Here is a 16,387-nt window from a genome sequence, read left to right on the forward strand (position 1 = left end):
GCATTCTGCATGCCACTTAAGCTCACCTTGTGGTGTGAGTCTTCCCAAGCGGTCTGGGCGCTTGCGTCTGGCGGAGGTGCCGGAGCCCTCCTGGTTTCTCTGTTTTAGTGAAGTGGAGATGCTATGCATGGGCTGGGGGTGTGGAGGAGTCAAAGTTTTGCTTCTTCTCAGTGGTTTTTCCTGTAAGGTGTATCTCCAGCTTCTCGCCAAGATTTTACTTTAGGAAGCACACTTTCTGCTTCCTCGCTCTAGCTGCCATCCTGGAATCTCCTGCTCCACTTTGGAGGTTTCAGTAGACGTCAGCCAGCAGCATTGTTTTCTGCTGGAGACACCGCAGAACATTCTGCTCTATTAAGGTATGTTACAGGTAGAAATTGTAAAAATATGTATAGAGCAGAAAAGAGGTCAGTTGTAGAAATTTACAAAGATTATGAAAATATAAAGTTTTTAAAGCTTATGGATTATTCACTACATTATTTATTAGCAGGTATTTTGTGGAAAGATTTGAATTTGTTGTTTAGTATTGCACCAGTAATATCAAGCATGAGCTTCATTTGTTACCATGAAGTGATAGTTCCACAAATTTTTGTCAGAAATTTAAACTATTTGACTTGCCCTACTACCCATCAGTTAGAGTATTGCAACTTTTGAGCTCGTGGTTTTCTAAGCATGGAGAATCCCTTTTAATAACTGTTACTGAAATTAGCTGGCTTTGAAAATGAGCTTTTTTTGTAGATTGATATTGTTTCTTAATGATATTGGTATTATTTCTTAATTATAAGGCAAAACAGGACTTACATGCAAAACTTAGGGTAAAGTCATTTGATAGCAACTAATGTAATTTGAATCAAAAGTAATGTCAGACTGTTTAATACATAACCTATTGTGTAGAAACTAAAACAAAAAATGTTGCCTTCATTTACACTTCCATTTGTAAGGGATAAATTGTGCTCACATGATTCCTTAAGGGGTATTTTCAGACCTTCCTGCAGGGACAGAAGTAACCTCCTATTTCAAAATCCATCTAACAATACAGAGATTTTCCAACTCATCTTGAATTGGAAGTGATTGCTTTACAATGTGGTGACATGCTAAAAGGTAAATACCAAGAGAACATTCTAATAGAATTCTGTAAATGACTTCTTAGTGGTGAATATGCATAATCAAGCTTATGGATTGATAGCAGTATTAGGCAATATGTGTGTGAAAAGATATTTTGAAATTTGAAATATGTAAATCATTATGGATCAATGTTAACATGAATATTTCAAGGAATTTTGATGATAGAGAATAGTAACTGTGAAGTCCAATTAACTAAAATTTTATTTCCCCCCAAAGAATTATGTTCTTTTATTAGTAAATCTGAATAACTAAAAACTTTTTAATCATGATTTTAATATTCTTAATGCCATCACCAATTTTTTTTGAAATTTTATTTTGCTCTCATTTTCCTAGTATCTAAATAATGTCCTTGTTCCCCCCACCTCTTTTACCCAAAAAGCTTACAATATTTATACTACCTGTCCTTTTACAGAGAAAACTTCTTTACCCCTGAAAGAGGAATAGTATGTCTAATTACAAATGAGTTACCTCCTGGGTTAATTGTTCTTTATTCTCACTTCACAATTCTTGCACCTAGAAAATACTAATAATGTTCAAATTTGGAAATGTTTATTGTGTCCACATTATAATTTAAATCTATGAACTACTGTGAATATTCAACAGAGTGTATCCATTTCTGTGGTTGTTGAGTAATTTTGGAATTCATGCTTTGCATTTTTTACCTTTTGTTCCCTTCCAAGTAGATGGTGAATCTTTGCTTGAAGTGTTTTACTTTTGAAATCCAGTTTGTACTATAAAGAATTTATATTCCACTTTGTAACAACCAAAATTGGTTGTTATTTTTTAAAAAAAGAACATGAATTGCTTGAATCAAGAAGCTTGCCAAGGTTGGAGAGCAATTTTATTTTAAATTTGCTGGTATCTCATGTATCATTTTTTGATATGTTTTTACATCATATATTTTGGCAAGTAATATATTTATGAAGCAAACTTTTGCATTAATATTATAAATTGATAATAAGGTGCATTGTCAGTTGTTTTTCTTAGTTAATCCTTTTATTCCTTATAATATTCTTCGATGTTGATTATTATCTCATGGTAATTTACAACTGGCAACATCTTTTCCAAAAGAATATTTGTATTCACTTCTGATGTCATAAAACATTACTGTGAAAAGATCACTTATGAAAGTATTACCCACTATTCTTCAGGTAGTAGCTGTAAAAGGATTATTAATATTTACCTTCTGGTTGCTAGTGTCTTAATAAAATCTTCATTTTTTTCTTGATTATCTTACATTCAGGTTTTTTTTTTATTTTTAAAGTTTGTTTTTAAGGAATATTTTGTCTCTTGTCAATTATAGCTACCCTTCCCACATAACAGCAACAACAACAAAAACCTATTTATATTCCATAGGATTAAAAACATACTTCCATTTTTAAAGCAGATTTATCATGTACCCTTTGGCCTGTTCTTTAGTGTAGAGCTCTTTAGAAAGAGTATCTTAAGATATTCCCCAGATGTTTTAAACTTCAGCAGTTTTGTAGGGCTTTTTTATTGGACTCTTCATAGTATTTGGAAGATGAAAGAAAATATCTTCTCAGTATCTAAACACGCTTCATACTGGTTTTTAAATGTTGTTTGCTTCCAGGGTATGCATTAGATAAAACTTCTATACTAGTAAATTTTTATATTCTTGCTTTGAAAATAACTAATATCAAAATGAGGATTGTATCAGCAGTAACGTAAAAGTTGTATTGTGTGGTGTATATGATTTTGAATTTGTGTTACTTTGTGGTTAGTATTTGTTTTGTATAGCTGTCACATTCAGTTAATTTTTAGTGGGTCATTTAATAGGTTTTGTTCTTTACTATTTAGTATAGTGGACATTGAGAATGTTCGCATCGAGTATTTTACAAACTATAGGGAAATTTGAATTTCAAATTTTAAAGATGTCAGTTATTTAGTTCTTTTCTTAGATGGTAGACTAATAGAAAATTCTCTGAAATCAGCAACTAAGTTATCCTTCCAGAATTGCAAAAATAGTTTGCAACATTTATTGAGTGCTTACTGTGTGCGAGGTAAATGAAATCAGAGAGTGAAATAGTGCACATGCATTCCACCACCACTACCACCACCATCATACACTTGGGGAAGCGAGTAGAAGCCCCTAATTTGATCTTTGTTGCTTAGAAATAATTTAATTTTGTTTTTTCTCACTGGGAACATCCTGTCTATGAGTTAACCTAAAATTTATGTCTTATAATCTATCTAGAAACAAAGTTTTACATTCTTAGTGTTTTTTGTGTGTGTGTATATGTATGCCTTCAATTTCTGTATAGTGCACAATAGGTACCTGTGACATAACTGAAAGCCAAATCATTATTAAATTCTCTTTAAAATATTTGAAGGAAATCTATATGTTAAAATCTGTACAGGTTGGTGGCCTGCACTTACTTAAAAATCTAACAGCAGCAGAAGTCTTATTTAAGCATAATACATTTATAGGTAAAATACCAAGTCAAAAAATCCCACTGAACAATGAACAGACATCTAAACAATGAGGGACAAGAATGTAAAATAGGTCACTTAACAGAAGGACTTTAGTAGGAGGGGAAGGATAAATGAAGAAAGTAAAGGTGATTATGGTTGATGTACTTTCTATATAGATATGGATGTGAAACATTCAACCCTGTTGAAATCACTGTAAGAATGGGATTAAGGTAGAAAGGAGAATAATGGACAGGAAAGGAAAACCAATTTGGGGTGTAACACACACACACACACAGAGGTCTCAGTGAAATTCCTGTATAACCATCACTAAAATAAAAATGTCTTTTTTTTTTTTTTTAAATTCAAGTATGATATAGTCAATATATTGCAAGAACTTTTGTAAATGCCACAAGGGTTCCCCCACCCAGCACAAAATAAAAATAAAATAAAATGAAATGAAAAAGTGAAGTATAAGAGGTAAAATAAGTCCTGTCAAGGGCTTGGTACCAGTGGGAGGTGGGGAGGTCATATAAGGAAAGGATGAAAGAGGGCAAATATTGAGGAAGTACTAGGTATTCAGGTATGAAAATGGAATAATGAGACCTGTGGAAACTGTTCTGAGAAGGGGAGAGGGAGGATAAAGGAAAATGATGGAGGGCGTGAACCTAATTAATATGTATTGTAGGCACTTGTGTAAATGTCACAGTGTGTCCCCGGTATAACTATATATAATATGCTAATAAATAAAAAAAACTTCCAAAATTTGTCCAACTCATTCATTTATAACTTTTTAAAAAAATGTATCTGTCAGGAACTATGCTGAAATAGGAACACAAAGGAATGTTCTAGAAATGAGGAATTTAATATCAGAATTTAAGTTATTTGTCTCATGTTATATGATTAGATGAGCACGAAATTAAAGCCAGGTCTGTCTGACAACAGAGTCTTTGCTTTTAGCCATTGAGGAATGCTACCTACCTTAATATCTTGTGATATCATATCATAAATCATTTTCAAATTGGTCTTATATGTTCTTAGTAAGGAATTTGAGTTTGTAGGACCTTCCTCCCCTTGTCTCTTTCCTATCTTTTTGAAATTCAACTTTCTCTTGGTTCTTTTTCTCGCAAGTGGCCATATTGCTTACTGGTATTTAATATTGGTCTGTTTCTAACCTCTGATTTCTTCTTGTGGGTCTGGACATGGAGGTTTTTTGTGTGTTATTTTAATACTGTTCAGGGTTTTCCGAGCTTCTTAAATCTGTAAAAATATGTCTTCAGTCATATTTGGGGTTTTTAATTTTTTACTTGTTTGCTTTTCCCTTTTCTTCTTCTCTTTCTCCTTCCTAGCACCTCTTCCCACCCCTTGCTAGGGATCAAACCCAGAGCTCTGTGCAAATGTTCTACCACTGAATTATGTTCCCCAAGCTCAAATTTGGGAAGTTTTACACCCTTATTTGTTCACATTTGTTTCTGCAGTGTACTTTTTATGTAGCATTCATAGGACAAAGATGTTAGTGTTAGTTTTTTTCATATTATCTCAAAGGTCTCTGAATCTTTTTCAGTTTTTAATACCATTTTTCTGTCTGTTGTTCAAATTGGAAATTTTTTATTGATCTTGAAGTATATACCAAATCTTCACTTTGTCTTCCTCAGTTTTCTATTGAACCTTTTTACTGAGTTTTAAATTTTCACTTATTGAAGTGTTAAGTTCTAAGTTTTTCATTTCTTCTGTTTTACATTTTACTTGTCTTTACTGAATCTTTATTTTTTCCAGATGTTGCAGGAGTCCTAGTACTTTACGATTCCCTTGAGTTCTCCCTTTTGGTCCTCTAGCTAGAGAACTGGGGTTTTATTTTCCCACTTCTGCTGTTCTTCTATGACTGTACCCATGTCTGGAGCTAAATAGTAGCAGATGCAGAGGGAATTATTTAGTTTTGAACCTATTCATAGAATTTTAAATTCACATATCAAGCTATTAAGCTCTAGAAGTTTATTTTATCCTTTTTCAAAGGATAAAATAACTCTCTGAAGAAATGCTCCTCCATTCATCTAGCTTTTTGTGCATCCTTTTGTTTTCTTAAAAATAGTAAATATAGTTAATTTCTTTAATTCTAGTGTCTTGAGGTTTTGGGTTTTGTGTGTGTGTGAGACCACGGTTTGAACTCAGGACTTTGTGCTTGCCTCTAGTTTATTTTGCTCTGGTTATTTTGGAGATAAAATCTCATGATTTGCCTGGACTGATCTTAAACCACTTTCTTCTAGATCTTCCAAGTAGCTAGGATTGTAGGCCTGAGCTACCTTCACCTTTAATTTTGAGCTTCCAGATGTGACTGGTGTTGACATATGCTGTCCTCCATGACCCAGAGAAAAACCTTAACCTAGTGGAATTAAAAAATTTTTTTTCCCATTTCTATTAGGATATATGGATTGTACAGGGAAAATTCATTGTGACAGTTCCGAATAGCCTTATGATGTATATTGGTTAGATCGCCCCCACCATCTTTCCTCAACATGGCAAAACCCTCCCTGCTGCTTAAAGCAATTCCAACAGATTTTAACCTAGTTTTATCTTTCATTTTATTAGGATGATCAGCTCTCCCCCCCACCCCAGGCTCAGTATTAGCCTCAAAGACAAAAAGGCCAACAATTTGGTAGAAGACACAATCTGAAGAATGTACAATTCTTACATGGTTTATATTCTCCACTCCTCCTAGGGCTTTCATTCCTTTCCTGCTGTGTTTTTAGTTCCTCTTTTCCTGACCTGTCTTTTGTGTTGTAAGTACTCCCATACCTGAGGAATGTTTTGATTTTGAGGTGGTGATTTTGGTTAACCTCCTGAGCTTCAGAATTCATCAAATGTGTTATGGGACAATCCAGCTGTGTGTGAGGTTTGGGAAATGTCAAATTTTGTTTCTTTGGCTTCATATTACTGTCTGCAAAGATGGGCAGGTGGGAAAAAATGATGCTAGCTCTGGCCTGTCCTTGGAATGGTTCTCATCTCTGGAAATTCATCAGCTTTGTCTTTGTTGCTTCCATATTTCTTTGGCACTTAAAATAATAGGACATAGGATTTAAATGGCTTTTCCAGTTGTAGAATGTTGGCTGTGATACAATATATGTTACTCAGAATCGGAAGTTCAACATATATTTTGGTAAGTATTTAAATGTTTGAGTTTTTCTGATGATTGATTTTTTAAAAAGTTTGGTAGAGAGTAATGATTATTTAATACTGGATCTATCACATATGTTTTTAGAACTTTTCTATGATCAAATAAACCCAAGCCCCATAGAAACCAATAACTCTGATAGAAATAACAGCAGAAAGCAAACCAGTAAAGGTGGGAGGAGAGTATAATTTGTGTTTTGGAACTGCCTATGAATATGTGGATAACATTCTAGGTTTATCAGAAGACTACACTTGTCATTTGAGAATCACTGTCTCACAATATTTTTCTTTGTGGGTGATTTTTCCTTATATGGGTTAAAGCTAAACATCAAACAATTTATTGTTTATTGAAAATGGTAAATTGATGTAGTGATGTTTTCTTTTGTTTTTATAATGGCTAAAAATCTAATATACATCATTGATGTAAATGTAAGAGTAATTTTGTTTTTAATCATCTATACTTATATACAAAGCTTTTCAACAGTATTTTTATCTCATGCAAAAAATTCATCTTCAGAGTTATAAATGTGAATAAATCTTTAAACATTTATAATTGAATAAAGGCTTATCTATGCAACATATGAATGAAGCTGCTTTCTTATCAAAGAAAATAAAATTAGAGGTTAGAAAAATACTAAATTACATTCCTTGTGAACTGATAGCTTAACCTTAGTTTTGAATAACTGTTACTTTTTCCATGTTTAAAAATATGTTTAAATATAAACACATGTGGGAAATGTTCTTTTGGCTTTTATCAAACTGACATTTAAGTACATTTTTTTCAACCTCACTAAACATTTGTAGTAGAAGATTTCAAAGCTTTGAATGTTACAATTTGCCTATGGATTTTTCCGCTTGTCTTATTCTATTAACATTTGGTCTTAATAAGTATAACCTGTTCAGAATTACCGATATTTTAAATTTATTATTTGTTTAGATGAGAAGTTTAGGAAAGAACTTCATCAAAAATCCTACTTGGCGGTTATGAATGCTTTCTTAAGGAAGTTAAATTTTTGGAGTTTTTCTGTAAAGATTTTAGTTAAGTGTCTTTTCCCTTGTATGTCCATCTTCATGAAATGTTTAAAATTATTTATGTTTGTTTCTATTCTTTTAGTGATGTTAGCATAATGTGAGGTCTTCTTTCCTCTTCAGATCTATGCACAAATGTGTATTCTCTTCCCTCCTCTGTGTCTTTCTTCCCGCTGAGTTTGGGGATATCACAGTGCTTCAGTTCTTGCCCTTAGATAACATTAGAAATTGTAAAGTGTGGGTTTTTGGACATTTCCCTGTTCATAATTTTTATATCTAATTTAAGCACTTTTTCATATAAGAATAATTGATGCTACATTGTAGGGTATAATCATGAAATCATTTTTATTTCAAGTAGTATTTGCTTTGTGGCAGATAAGTAGAAAAATTATACATTAAAATTAAAGAGCTATTTCTGTTAATTTCTTCTTTCCCTTTTATCCTCCTTATTATTCTCTCCTTTTATTTTTTCTGGATACATCCTAGAAATACTTAATGCACATCTGTCTTTTATTAAAAACAGTTCATTTAATTTCATGTCATAAGGTGTTTTGTTCTAAATATTCTGTTTTACTTTGTATGGTTTATAAGGTATTCCTAGTTATTGGAAGTCCAAGTCCTGAGTCTGTCACTTAATAGATGTGGGAGATCCATCAAAAGTGGATTTGAAGGAAAATGAATCCAAATTTCCTCATCCATCTCAAAACAAGAAACATAAATAGAATCACACATAACCTGCACCTTCAGAATTGCTAGGGGATAGAACATACTTAGAAGTCAGATTTTTTTTAAAGTAGAGAAATAAACATCATATTCCAATATTCTTTCTGTTTTTAGAAGTCTGAGCATTTGGGGAAAGAAGTATAGGGGGACTTAAACTGAAGAAGAGGAGAAGAACATGGAAAATGTAGATCAGGGACAGACCTAATACTCCTGAAAAGAATAAATCCAACACAAGTTCTAGACCTGTGTTGCCAATGCAGAGCAAGATCAGGCAGGTCCTCTTTCCAGGGTATCCATTCTAGTTAGGAGCTTGTCTGATACTGGATACCAAGCTATGTCCTAGACCTCAGAGCCAGGGATTTCACTGTGGAAGAAAGGATATATATTTATATGTATGATGGAACAGGAGAAGATGAAGAATGGGAGAATACAAGGGCTTGGATTGGAATTGGATATATCCATAGGAACCCATGCATTCAAATGATTTCATAGATTCAAATTTCATCTTCTTCAGATGTCCCCACTGATATATAAGTGATAGGTGTCCATAATATTTACAATATACTCAAATGATTTGGAAAAGCTAAATATTTCTCCAGAGAAAAGGATAAAATGTGTAAAGTGATAAATGTTGATCAGTCTTGGCAAAAGGTATGCAGCTGTTGGTTGTAAGATTTTTCAGCCTTTGCACACATTGAAACTATTTCTAAATCAGAAGTTTAAAAGATAGTTCAGGAAAACTGTTAAATTTGTAACTTTACTCAGAAAATTGGAATAATCATGTTTTATTTGTCTCAAGATTTTAGGTGGGGGCTTTAAATGTGCTTTGTGTGTGTTTCTATATATCTGTGTGTATGTATTGCTATGTAGGTCAGCAGGTAAGTGTATATATAAAAACATGGATGGATGGATAGTTAATACGGTCCCTTTAAAATTTCCTTGATGTGTGTGTGTGTGTGTGTGTGTGTGTTGGTGGGTCTGGGGTTTGAACTCAGGGTTCTTGCTTGCAAAGCAGGCGTTCTACTACTCGAACTGCCCTTCCAGTCCATTTTGCTCTAGTTATTTTGGAGATGGGGTTTCACAAACTGTTTGCCTGGGCTGGCCTTGAACAGAGGTGAGAGCCTCCCAATTTCAGCCTCCTAAGTAGCTAGGATTACAGGTGTAAATGACCAGCACCTAACTAACTGTGTTTTTTTAAGGTCAGTTTTATTAATGTATGTTGCACTATGTTTTACATACAATAAAATTCTCCCTTTTATGTAGAAATTCTACTTTGCAGTTTGTTTTCCTTCCTTACTTTCTTACATTTATATAATATTTCCATTTGTCTTGCCAACTTACATCATTTACTGGCTAATTTAGGATTAAAAAGGATGTATTTTAGGGTGCTGTTTCCCTCTTCCCCCCTCCTCCCCAGGGCCTCATGCATGCTAGTCAGGCACTTTACCACTTTAGTTCGACTCCTTCTCTTTTTGGTGATTGTTTTTGAGATCGAATTTACTAACTTTGCCTTGGATAACCTTGAACTCTAGGTCTTCCTGCCTCGCTCCCCTCCCATGCCTCTCCCTCCTGTAGCTGGGATTAGAAGATGTGTACTACCAGGCCCAGGTAGATATTGAGTGCTAACTTTCCTAAATTGAATAGGCATTTCTTAATGAATATATTGTTTTATTGTGTCATAGTTCTGTTATTTAGCTTCTTAACAGTCATTGAAAAATCATTAACTATTCTTCACTCTGACTTTATAATGTGGGCACTATTTAGAAATCTTATGAAATTAACAGTGTATTTTAATGACAGTTAACAAGTTAGTTACTTCACAGTTTCTTCACAACAGCAGCATTATTCTCTTTCATTAAATTGTTTAGTTGCTGAACTTCACATAACCTATCTGCCTGTTGTTGTTAGTGTAATAATTATTGCTTTTAAAAAGATGAGTCTCTCTGTAAAATACCATCCTGCATTTATTTCCATTAATACTTGTACCTTGATTTCCATGCCAAAAGGCCTTGTATTATAGATGATGGATTATGTTTTATTGCCTGGATTTACTTTTCATAGACACTGCCCACCTGTTCCAAAATTAGCATGTTGATAATCCATCAGCATTATATTTTTATTTTTATCAGAAGTAAGTATCACTTGATATTTTTTCTTGCATATAGTGTAACTCTGACATGGTACAGTAGCTCAAAGAGATTTCATACTAAACCAGGACCAAATGACCAGCATTTAGTTACAGCTTTGCTTGAAAGCTTTTCTACTTCCTTAAATTATATTTTTTTCCTCAGAAACAAAGCACATCTATAGAGAGTAGTTTATCAGTTGTCCAGAAATGATTAGTTGTTTATGTGAAGTATTTTGTCTTGTGATATGAGAATAGAAGCCATTACTTTACTTTGAGTTTAAATTTTCCTACATACTATAAAGCACATATTACTGCTTTTGAAAGGTAAGGTACTCATACTGTGTTTGCTCTTTTCTTATAAGCAAACCTTATAAGGTTAGTGCTCAAAAAATTCTGATTGACATTCCAGTGACATGAATTTTTACTTGAGTGTTCTTTAATAAAAATATATTCCTTATAAAATGAATATAAGTATTTTCAAATTATAGAACATATAAAAAGGAAAAGGTGCATTTTTATGATTATTTTCTATTAATTTATAAAGAACAAATACTAATCATGTTGAATGAATTTTTATATTCTTGTAATTCATTGAACAGTAAATTTATGGCATCCCATATATATATTAGATTTCATAAGCTACAAATGTTAATGGTTAGCATTTTGTGTTGTTTCAACTTTATCTTAGCTTGCTCCCCTTATTTTTAGTATCATTTTAATGTAATTTTTTAAAAAATTTTTTTGGCGGGCCTGGGACTTGAACTCAGGGCTTTGTGCCAGCAAAGCAGTCACTCTACCTCCAGTCCCATTTTAATGTATTAAAAAAATATATTTAGTCACTATCTATGATTTATAAGTTTATACAATGTCATAATTCTTTCCTATAGTAATGCAACATCTAAATAATTACAATGCTATAAAATTCATTGTATTTCCAGCAGCAATTATCATAATTTATTTGCTTATTTCTTTGTTCCCATTTATATTGTTTTTAGTCTTATATTATTGCATATTATGGTAGGATAAGCAGCTTTGGCATTTTTTATTGTTTGGATTACTTCTCTGGGTTAGAGTTCTCCAAATCAAATTTTATAAGAATAGTATATAAACATTTTTATGATTTTTGATGGATATTGACAAATTGCTTTCCAAAGAGTTCTGTCACAATATTGTATAATTATGTCACCTTTTTCACATCCCTAAATGTTATCATTTATTCATTCACCTAATTCTTTGTGCAGAAATCTCTTTGTATATGTTTGATTATGAGTAACTGGGATTCATTACTTTTTACCATTTATCAGTTTTCTTTTTTGATGGTATTGGGTTTGAACTCAGAGCCTTGCACTTGCTAGGCCTTGCACTATGCTGCTTGAGCCACTCTCTCAGCAATTTTCTTCTTTTCTTACTTGCTCAAATGTCAGTTTATCTGAACCTTAACTTTTTTCTAGAGAGAATGTCTCCAGATTGTCCTTGAAGTCTCTGGGTAGCCCAGACTGGCTTCCAACTTGTGATCCATATTCCTTAGCCTCCTGAGTGCTGGTATTATAGTCTTAGTATTTATATTTCTCATTTGTATGAGAATTTAGTTTTGATAATTGTTACCTTTCCATATTAAACATTTCTTCTTTTCTTTTTATTACAATTAAACTTACTGGTTTTGCTTCTATATAAAAATGATTTAATTGTATGTAATCTGTTTTATTCTTGTATTTGCCTCTTTCAACAGGAAACTAATCATTAATATCATCAGTGGACATTGAATTCTAGTTTTAAAACTTTTTTTCCTCCTATCATAAAATATATTTTCATTATCTTTTAGCATCCTATATTGTCTAAGAAGTCTGGTGGTAGTCTGATTCTTAGTCTTTTTTAGGTAATCTATTACTTTTAGAATTTATTTTTAATCTATAAGGTAATAGGTGTCCAAGTATGCATTCCAGTTCCTATTTCTCAGTAAAACTGCTTAGGGTTTGGAGAAATGTAGATTGTATTTTTCTTCTTAATTCAAAACTTACATTTTTCTAGCTACCCTTTCTTATCCTTCATTATCTCTGTTCTCCCTTTCTGTAATGTCTGTTAAGTAGATCTTGTACCACTTGATCAAATCTTTATGTCTTTTAATTTTTCTTTCATCCTTTTTATATCATATTTGCTGTCTACTTACATAATATTTTCCTTTTTTTGATGATACTGTGGTTTGAACTCAGGGCCCTGTGCCTCCTTGGCAGGTGCTCCAGCTCTTGTGTCACGCTCCTAACCTGATCTATCCAATTTCTACTTAGTGGTAAAATTATAGAAATTATTCTTATTTTTTTGGGTGGTACTGGGGTTTGAACTCAGTCCCCGTGCTTGCTAGTCAGGTGATCTAAGAAATTCTTATTCTTTACTTGATTCATTTCATAAAATTAGACAAGCAGAGTCCGTCTATTGTCTATGGGTAAAAACTAGGTTGATAGTCAATAAAAATTCCTCAAAGAGTTAAACAAGGAGATACTGTTTGACTCCGTGGGTCTGTTTCTACATATTATACCCAAGAGAAATGAGATATTATGTCACACAAAAACTTGTGCATAAATGTTTATAGCAGCATTATTCATAGTAGACAAAAGATGGAATCAACCCAAGTATTCATTGGTGATGAGTGAATAAATAAGTTGTTTATGAATATCATGAAATATTACTTGACAGTAAAAGAAGTAAAGTTCTGATACATGCTAGTAATCTGTGAACCTTGAAAACAAGTGAAAGACTCTAGTAATATATAGGTCTATTTATATGAGATGTCCACAAAGAGCAAAAAATAGAGAAAGTAGATAAGTATTTGTTAGGGGTAGGTTGTGATAATGTGGAGAGGTTTGATTTTTGGGGTTTGGGCTTTGTTTTTTGTTCTAAAGTTGAACTATAAATTTATTTAGAACAATTGGATTGAATACTTTTAAGTAGATAAATTATGTGCTTTGTGAACTATATCTTAAAGCTCTTAGAAAAGGAAAGAAAGAAAGGAAGTGAAGAAGGTGGAAGGAGGGGGAGGAAAGCAGGGAAGGAAGGGAGAGGCAGGTAGTCTAGGAATCTATACAATTATCATACTAATGAGAATTTTACCATGACAGATTGGCACACTTCAGTTTTACTTCCTGCAAGGTAGATGAGGTTTGATACTATTTTGGTTTTCCGATATATCATTTTTAATAATTACTCTTATTTTATTGTATCTTCTATCATTGGTTTTTCAATTTTAGTATATTTGCTTTCTGTTAAACTACAATGTGTTATTTCTCAAACTTGCAGTCTACTTGATTTATCTTGCCTTATTTTGCAGTGCTATTATGCTTTTGTTCATTTTTGATGTAAATAAAATGTAATATTTGACATTCAGTAAGATGTGGAAGAGGAAGTGAACATATGCTTCATCATATATCTTAAATAGAAGTATGCAGTTTTTATGCCTCTTAAAGTGATTCAGTGGTTACGTTAATAAGCAAGATTTTCCTACAGAAAACTCTTGGTTGTATGAAATGAGAAAAAAGACCCACTGATTTCTGTATAGTTGTCATTAACAAGTAATTCTGAGACTGCTGTTCTGATTTAGAGTAACCAGTTTGCTATATGTGATCTTCATTTGGCAATTTATTACTTTATTTTTACTTTCTGTAAAGGTTAATTTCAGTGTATGTATTTAAAATTCTTACACATTTATAGAAAAATTCCTCATGGAAATTTTGCATATTTGTTATATTGTACTTTAATTCATTTATTCAGCATGATTATATAATTTAAAATTTTTACCAGTTGTATTTTAATGCAATTCCAACCAGAAAAATTTGCATTGTAACAACTGACAGATGCTAACTTAGTTTTTTCTCCTGTGATTTCCTTGTAGGTTTGATGAACTCGTTAAAAAATTCAAAGTTGAATATCATGCTGGCGGCTCTACCCAGAATTCAATTAAAGTGGCTCAGGTTGGTTGATTATTTTAAAAATTGAAAAGAAAAAGATTCAAGATGATTCTAAACATCTGGTCATTTTACAGGTGTAATTGTTCCAATCTGTATTTTATTGCTGTAGAAGAGTTTTGTTCATTTTGAATTCAGAATTTAAGTCTGGCCATCTAATAAACAAAATTATTTTAGTGTTACTTTGCTATTGGTAAGCTTGGACATCTTTTAGCATCTTAGTTCATTTGCATTTCTTTTTAATTACTGGTATCTATACTACTTTATAATTTTTGCACATCATTGATTTATAAGAATTTTTTATATTTTGAGGATAATCTTCATTTTTGTCTTTAAATTGAAAGTATTTATTCCTTATTATTCATACATTAACTTGCTTATCTTTTACTGTGTCAGATTTCTTTTTTTTTGCAGTACTGGGGTTTGTACTTGGCCTGACTCTGGCAAGGCAGGTACTCTACCCCTTGAGCCACTCTGCCAGTCTTATGTCAAATTGCTTAATGTATCTTTTAAAGTTTTTTTTTTGTGTGGTGGTACTGGGCTTAAAATCTAGTATCTGAATTATGCCCCCAGCCCTTTTTCTTTAGTTTGTTTGTTTAGATTGGGTCTTGCACTTTTGCCTGGGTGTGGCTTTAGATCACTATCTCATCTTCCTACCTCTGTTTCCTACATAGTTGAAATTATAGGCAGGAACCATCACACTGAGCACTCAAAAGTTTTTAATGTGAATAAACTTTGTGGATTGTGAAGCCAGGTGTTGTTAAGTGCTGCTATAATTTTAGTTATTGGGAGGCTCAGGCAGGAGGATGGCAAATTTGAGGCCAGTCACGGGAACATAGTGTGATCCTGTTTCAAAACAAGACTTTATGGCTTTTGTATTTTATATGGTACATAGAAGGGACATTCCTACCACAAGATACTAAGAATTCTCTCACATTATGTATAGATACACAGATACAAATATATATATATAGATAGATCTCTGCACCTGTCTATATTGGGGCATGTCGTGTGTGTGTGTGTGTGTGTGTGTGTGTGTGTGTGTGTGTGTGTGTGTATTTCCATATGCATATGTATGTGGACCTATAAATTTGTACTTATACCCATATGTTTCATTGAGTAATGGAATAAACATATTTGAGTTAAACTCTTAAGTCAATAATCTTGTCTAATGTTGAGAGTTAGTGTTCTTTTTAAACCTCCAGCTTTGAAGGATATGGAAAGGCTTTGTATACTTTTAGTTCTTAACTCTTAATTTGAAAGCTAGCTCAGAATTCCACTCATTACAGTCATACATTTTCATGGACTGGGTTTTTTTTGTGGAACTGTGGTTCTAACTCAGGGCTTTGTGCTAGCAAAGCAGGTGCTTTACCACTTTAGTGGCACCTTCAGTCTATTTTGCTTTGGTTATTTTGGAGATGGGAGTCTCAAGAAGTATTTGCCTGGGGCAGCCTCAAACTGTGATCCTCCTGATCTCAGCCTCCCATTTAGCTAGAATTTTAGGCACGAGTCACTGCTGCTAGTATTCATTTTGCTTTTTTACTGATGAATGCTTTCCTTTTGAATTCTAATTAACTTCAAGAACTGGAGAAATGGAAAATTGAGAAATAAAATCTAGAGGATCTCTCTGTCTCTCTCTCTGTCTCTCTCTCTCTCCCTCTCTTTCTTTCTCTCTGTCTCTCTCTCTGTCTCTTGTTGACAGTACTGAGATTTGAAATCAGGGCTTTGCTATTGCTAGGCAACCATTCCTCACTTGAGTCATACCACCAGCCCTCTTTTTTCTTTCAGTTAACTGTGTTAATGAAAATATGCAGTATAATCATTCTATATA

General features: G+C 32.9%; 1 protein-coding gene across 3 annotated transcripts in view; it reads left to right on the plus strand.

Moving 5' to 3' along the window:
- Positions 1-16,387, plus strand: part of Adk (adenosine kinase) — a 502,187-nt gene that overhangs the window by 144,572 nt on the left and 341,228 nt on the right. For all 3 annotated transcript variants that reach the window (XM_074079212.1, XM_020160795.2, XM_074079213.1), the window contains exon 4: positions 14,484-14,562. In XM_074079212.1, the coding sequence (XP_073935313.1) occupies positions 14,484-14,562 (79 nt within the window). The remainder of the gene's footprint in view (positions 1-14,483; positions 14,563-16,387) is intronic.

Source organism: Castor canadensis, chromosome 7, assembly GCF_047511655.1.
Source record: "Castor canadensis chromosome 7, mCasCan1.hap1v2, whole genome shotgun sequence".
In the NCBI taxonomy this organism is placed as follows: Eukaryota; Metazoa; Chordata; class Mammalia; order Rodentia; family Castoridae; genus Castor; species Castor canadensis.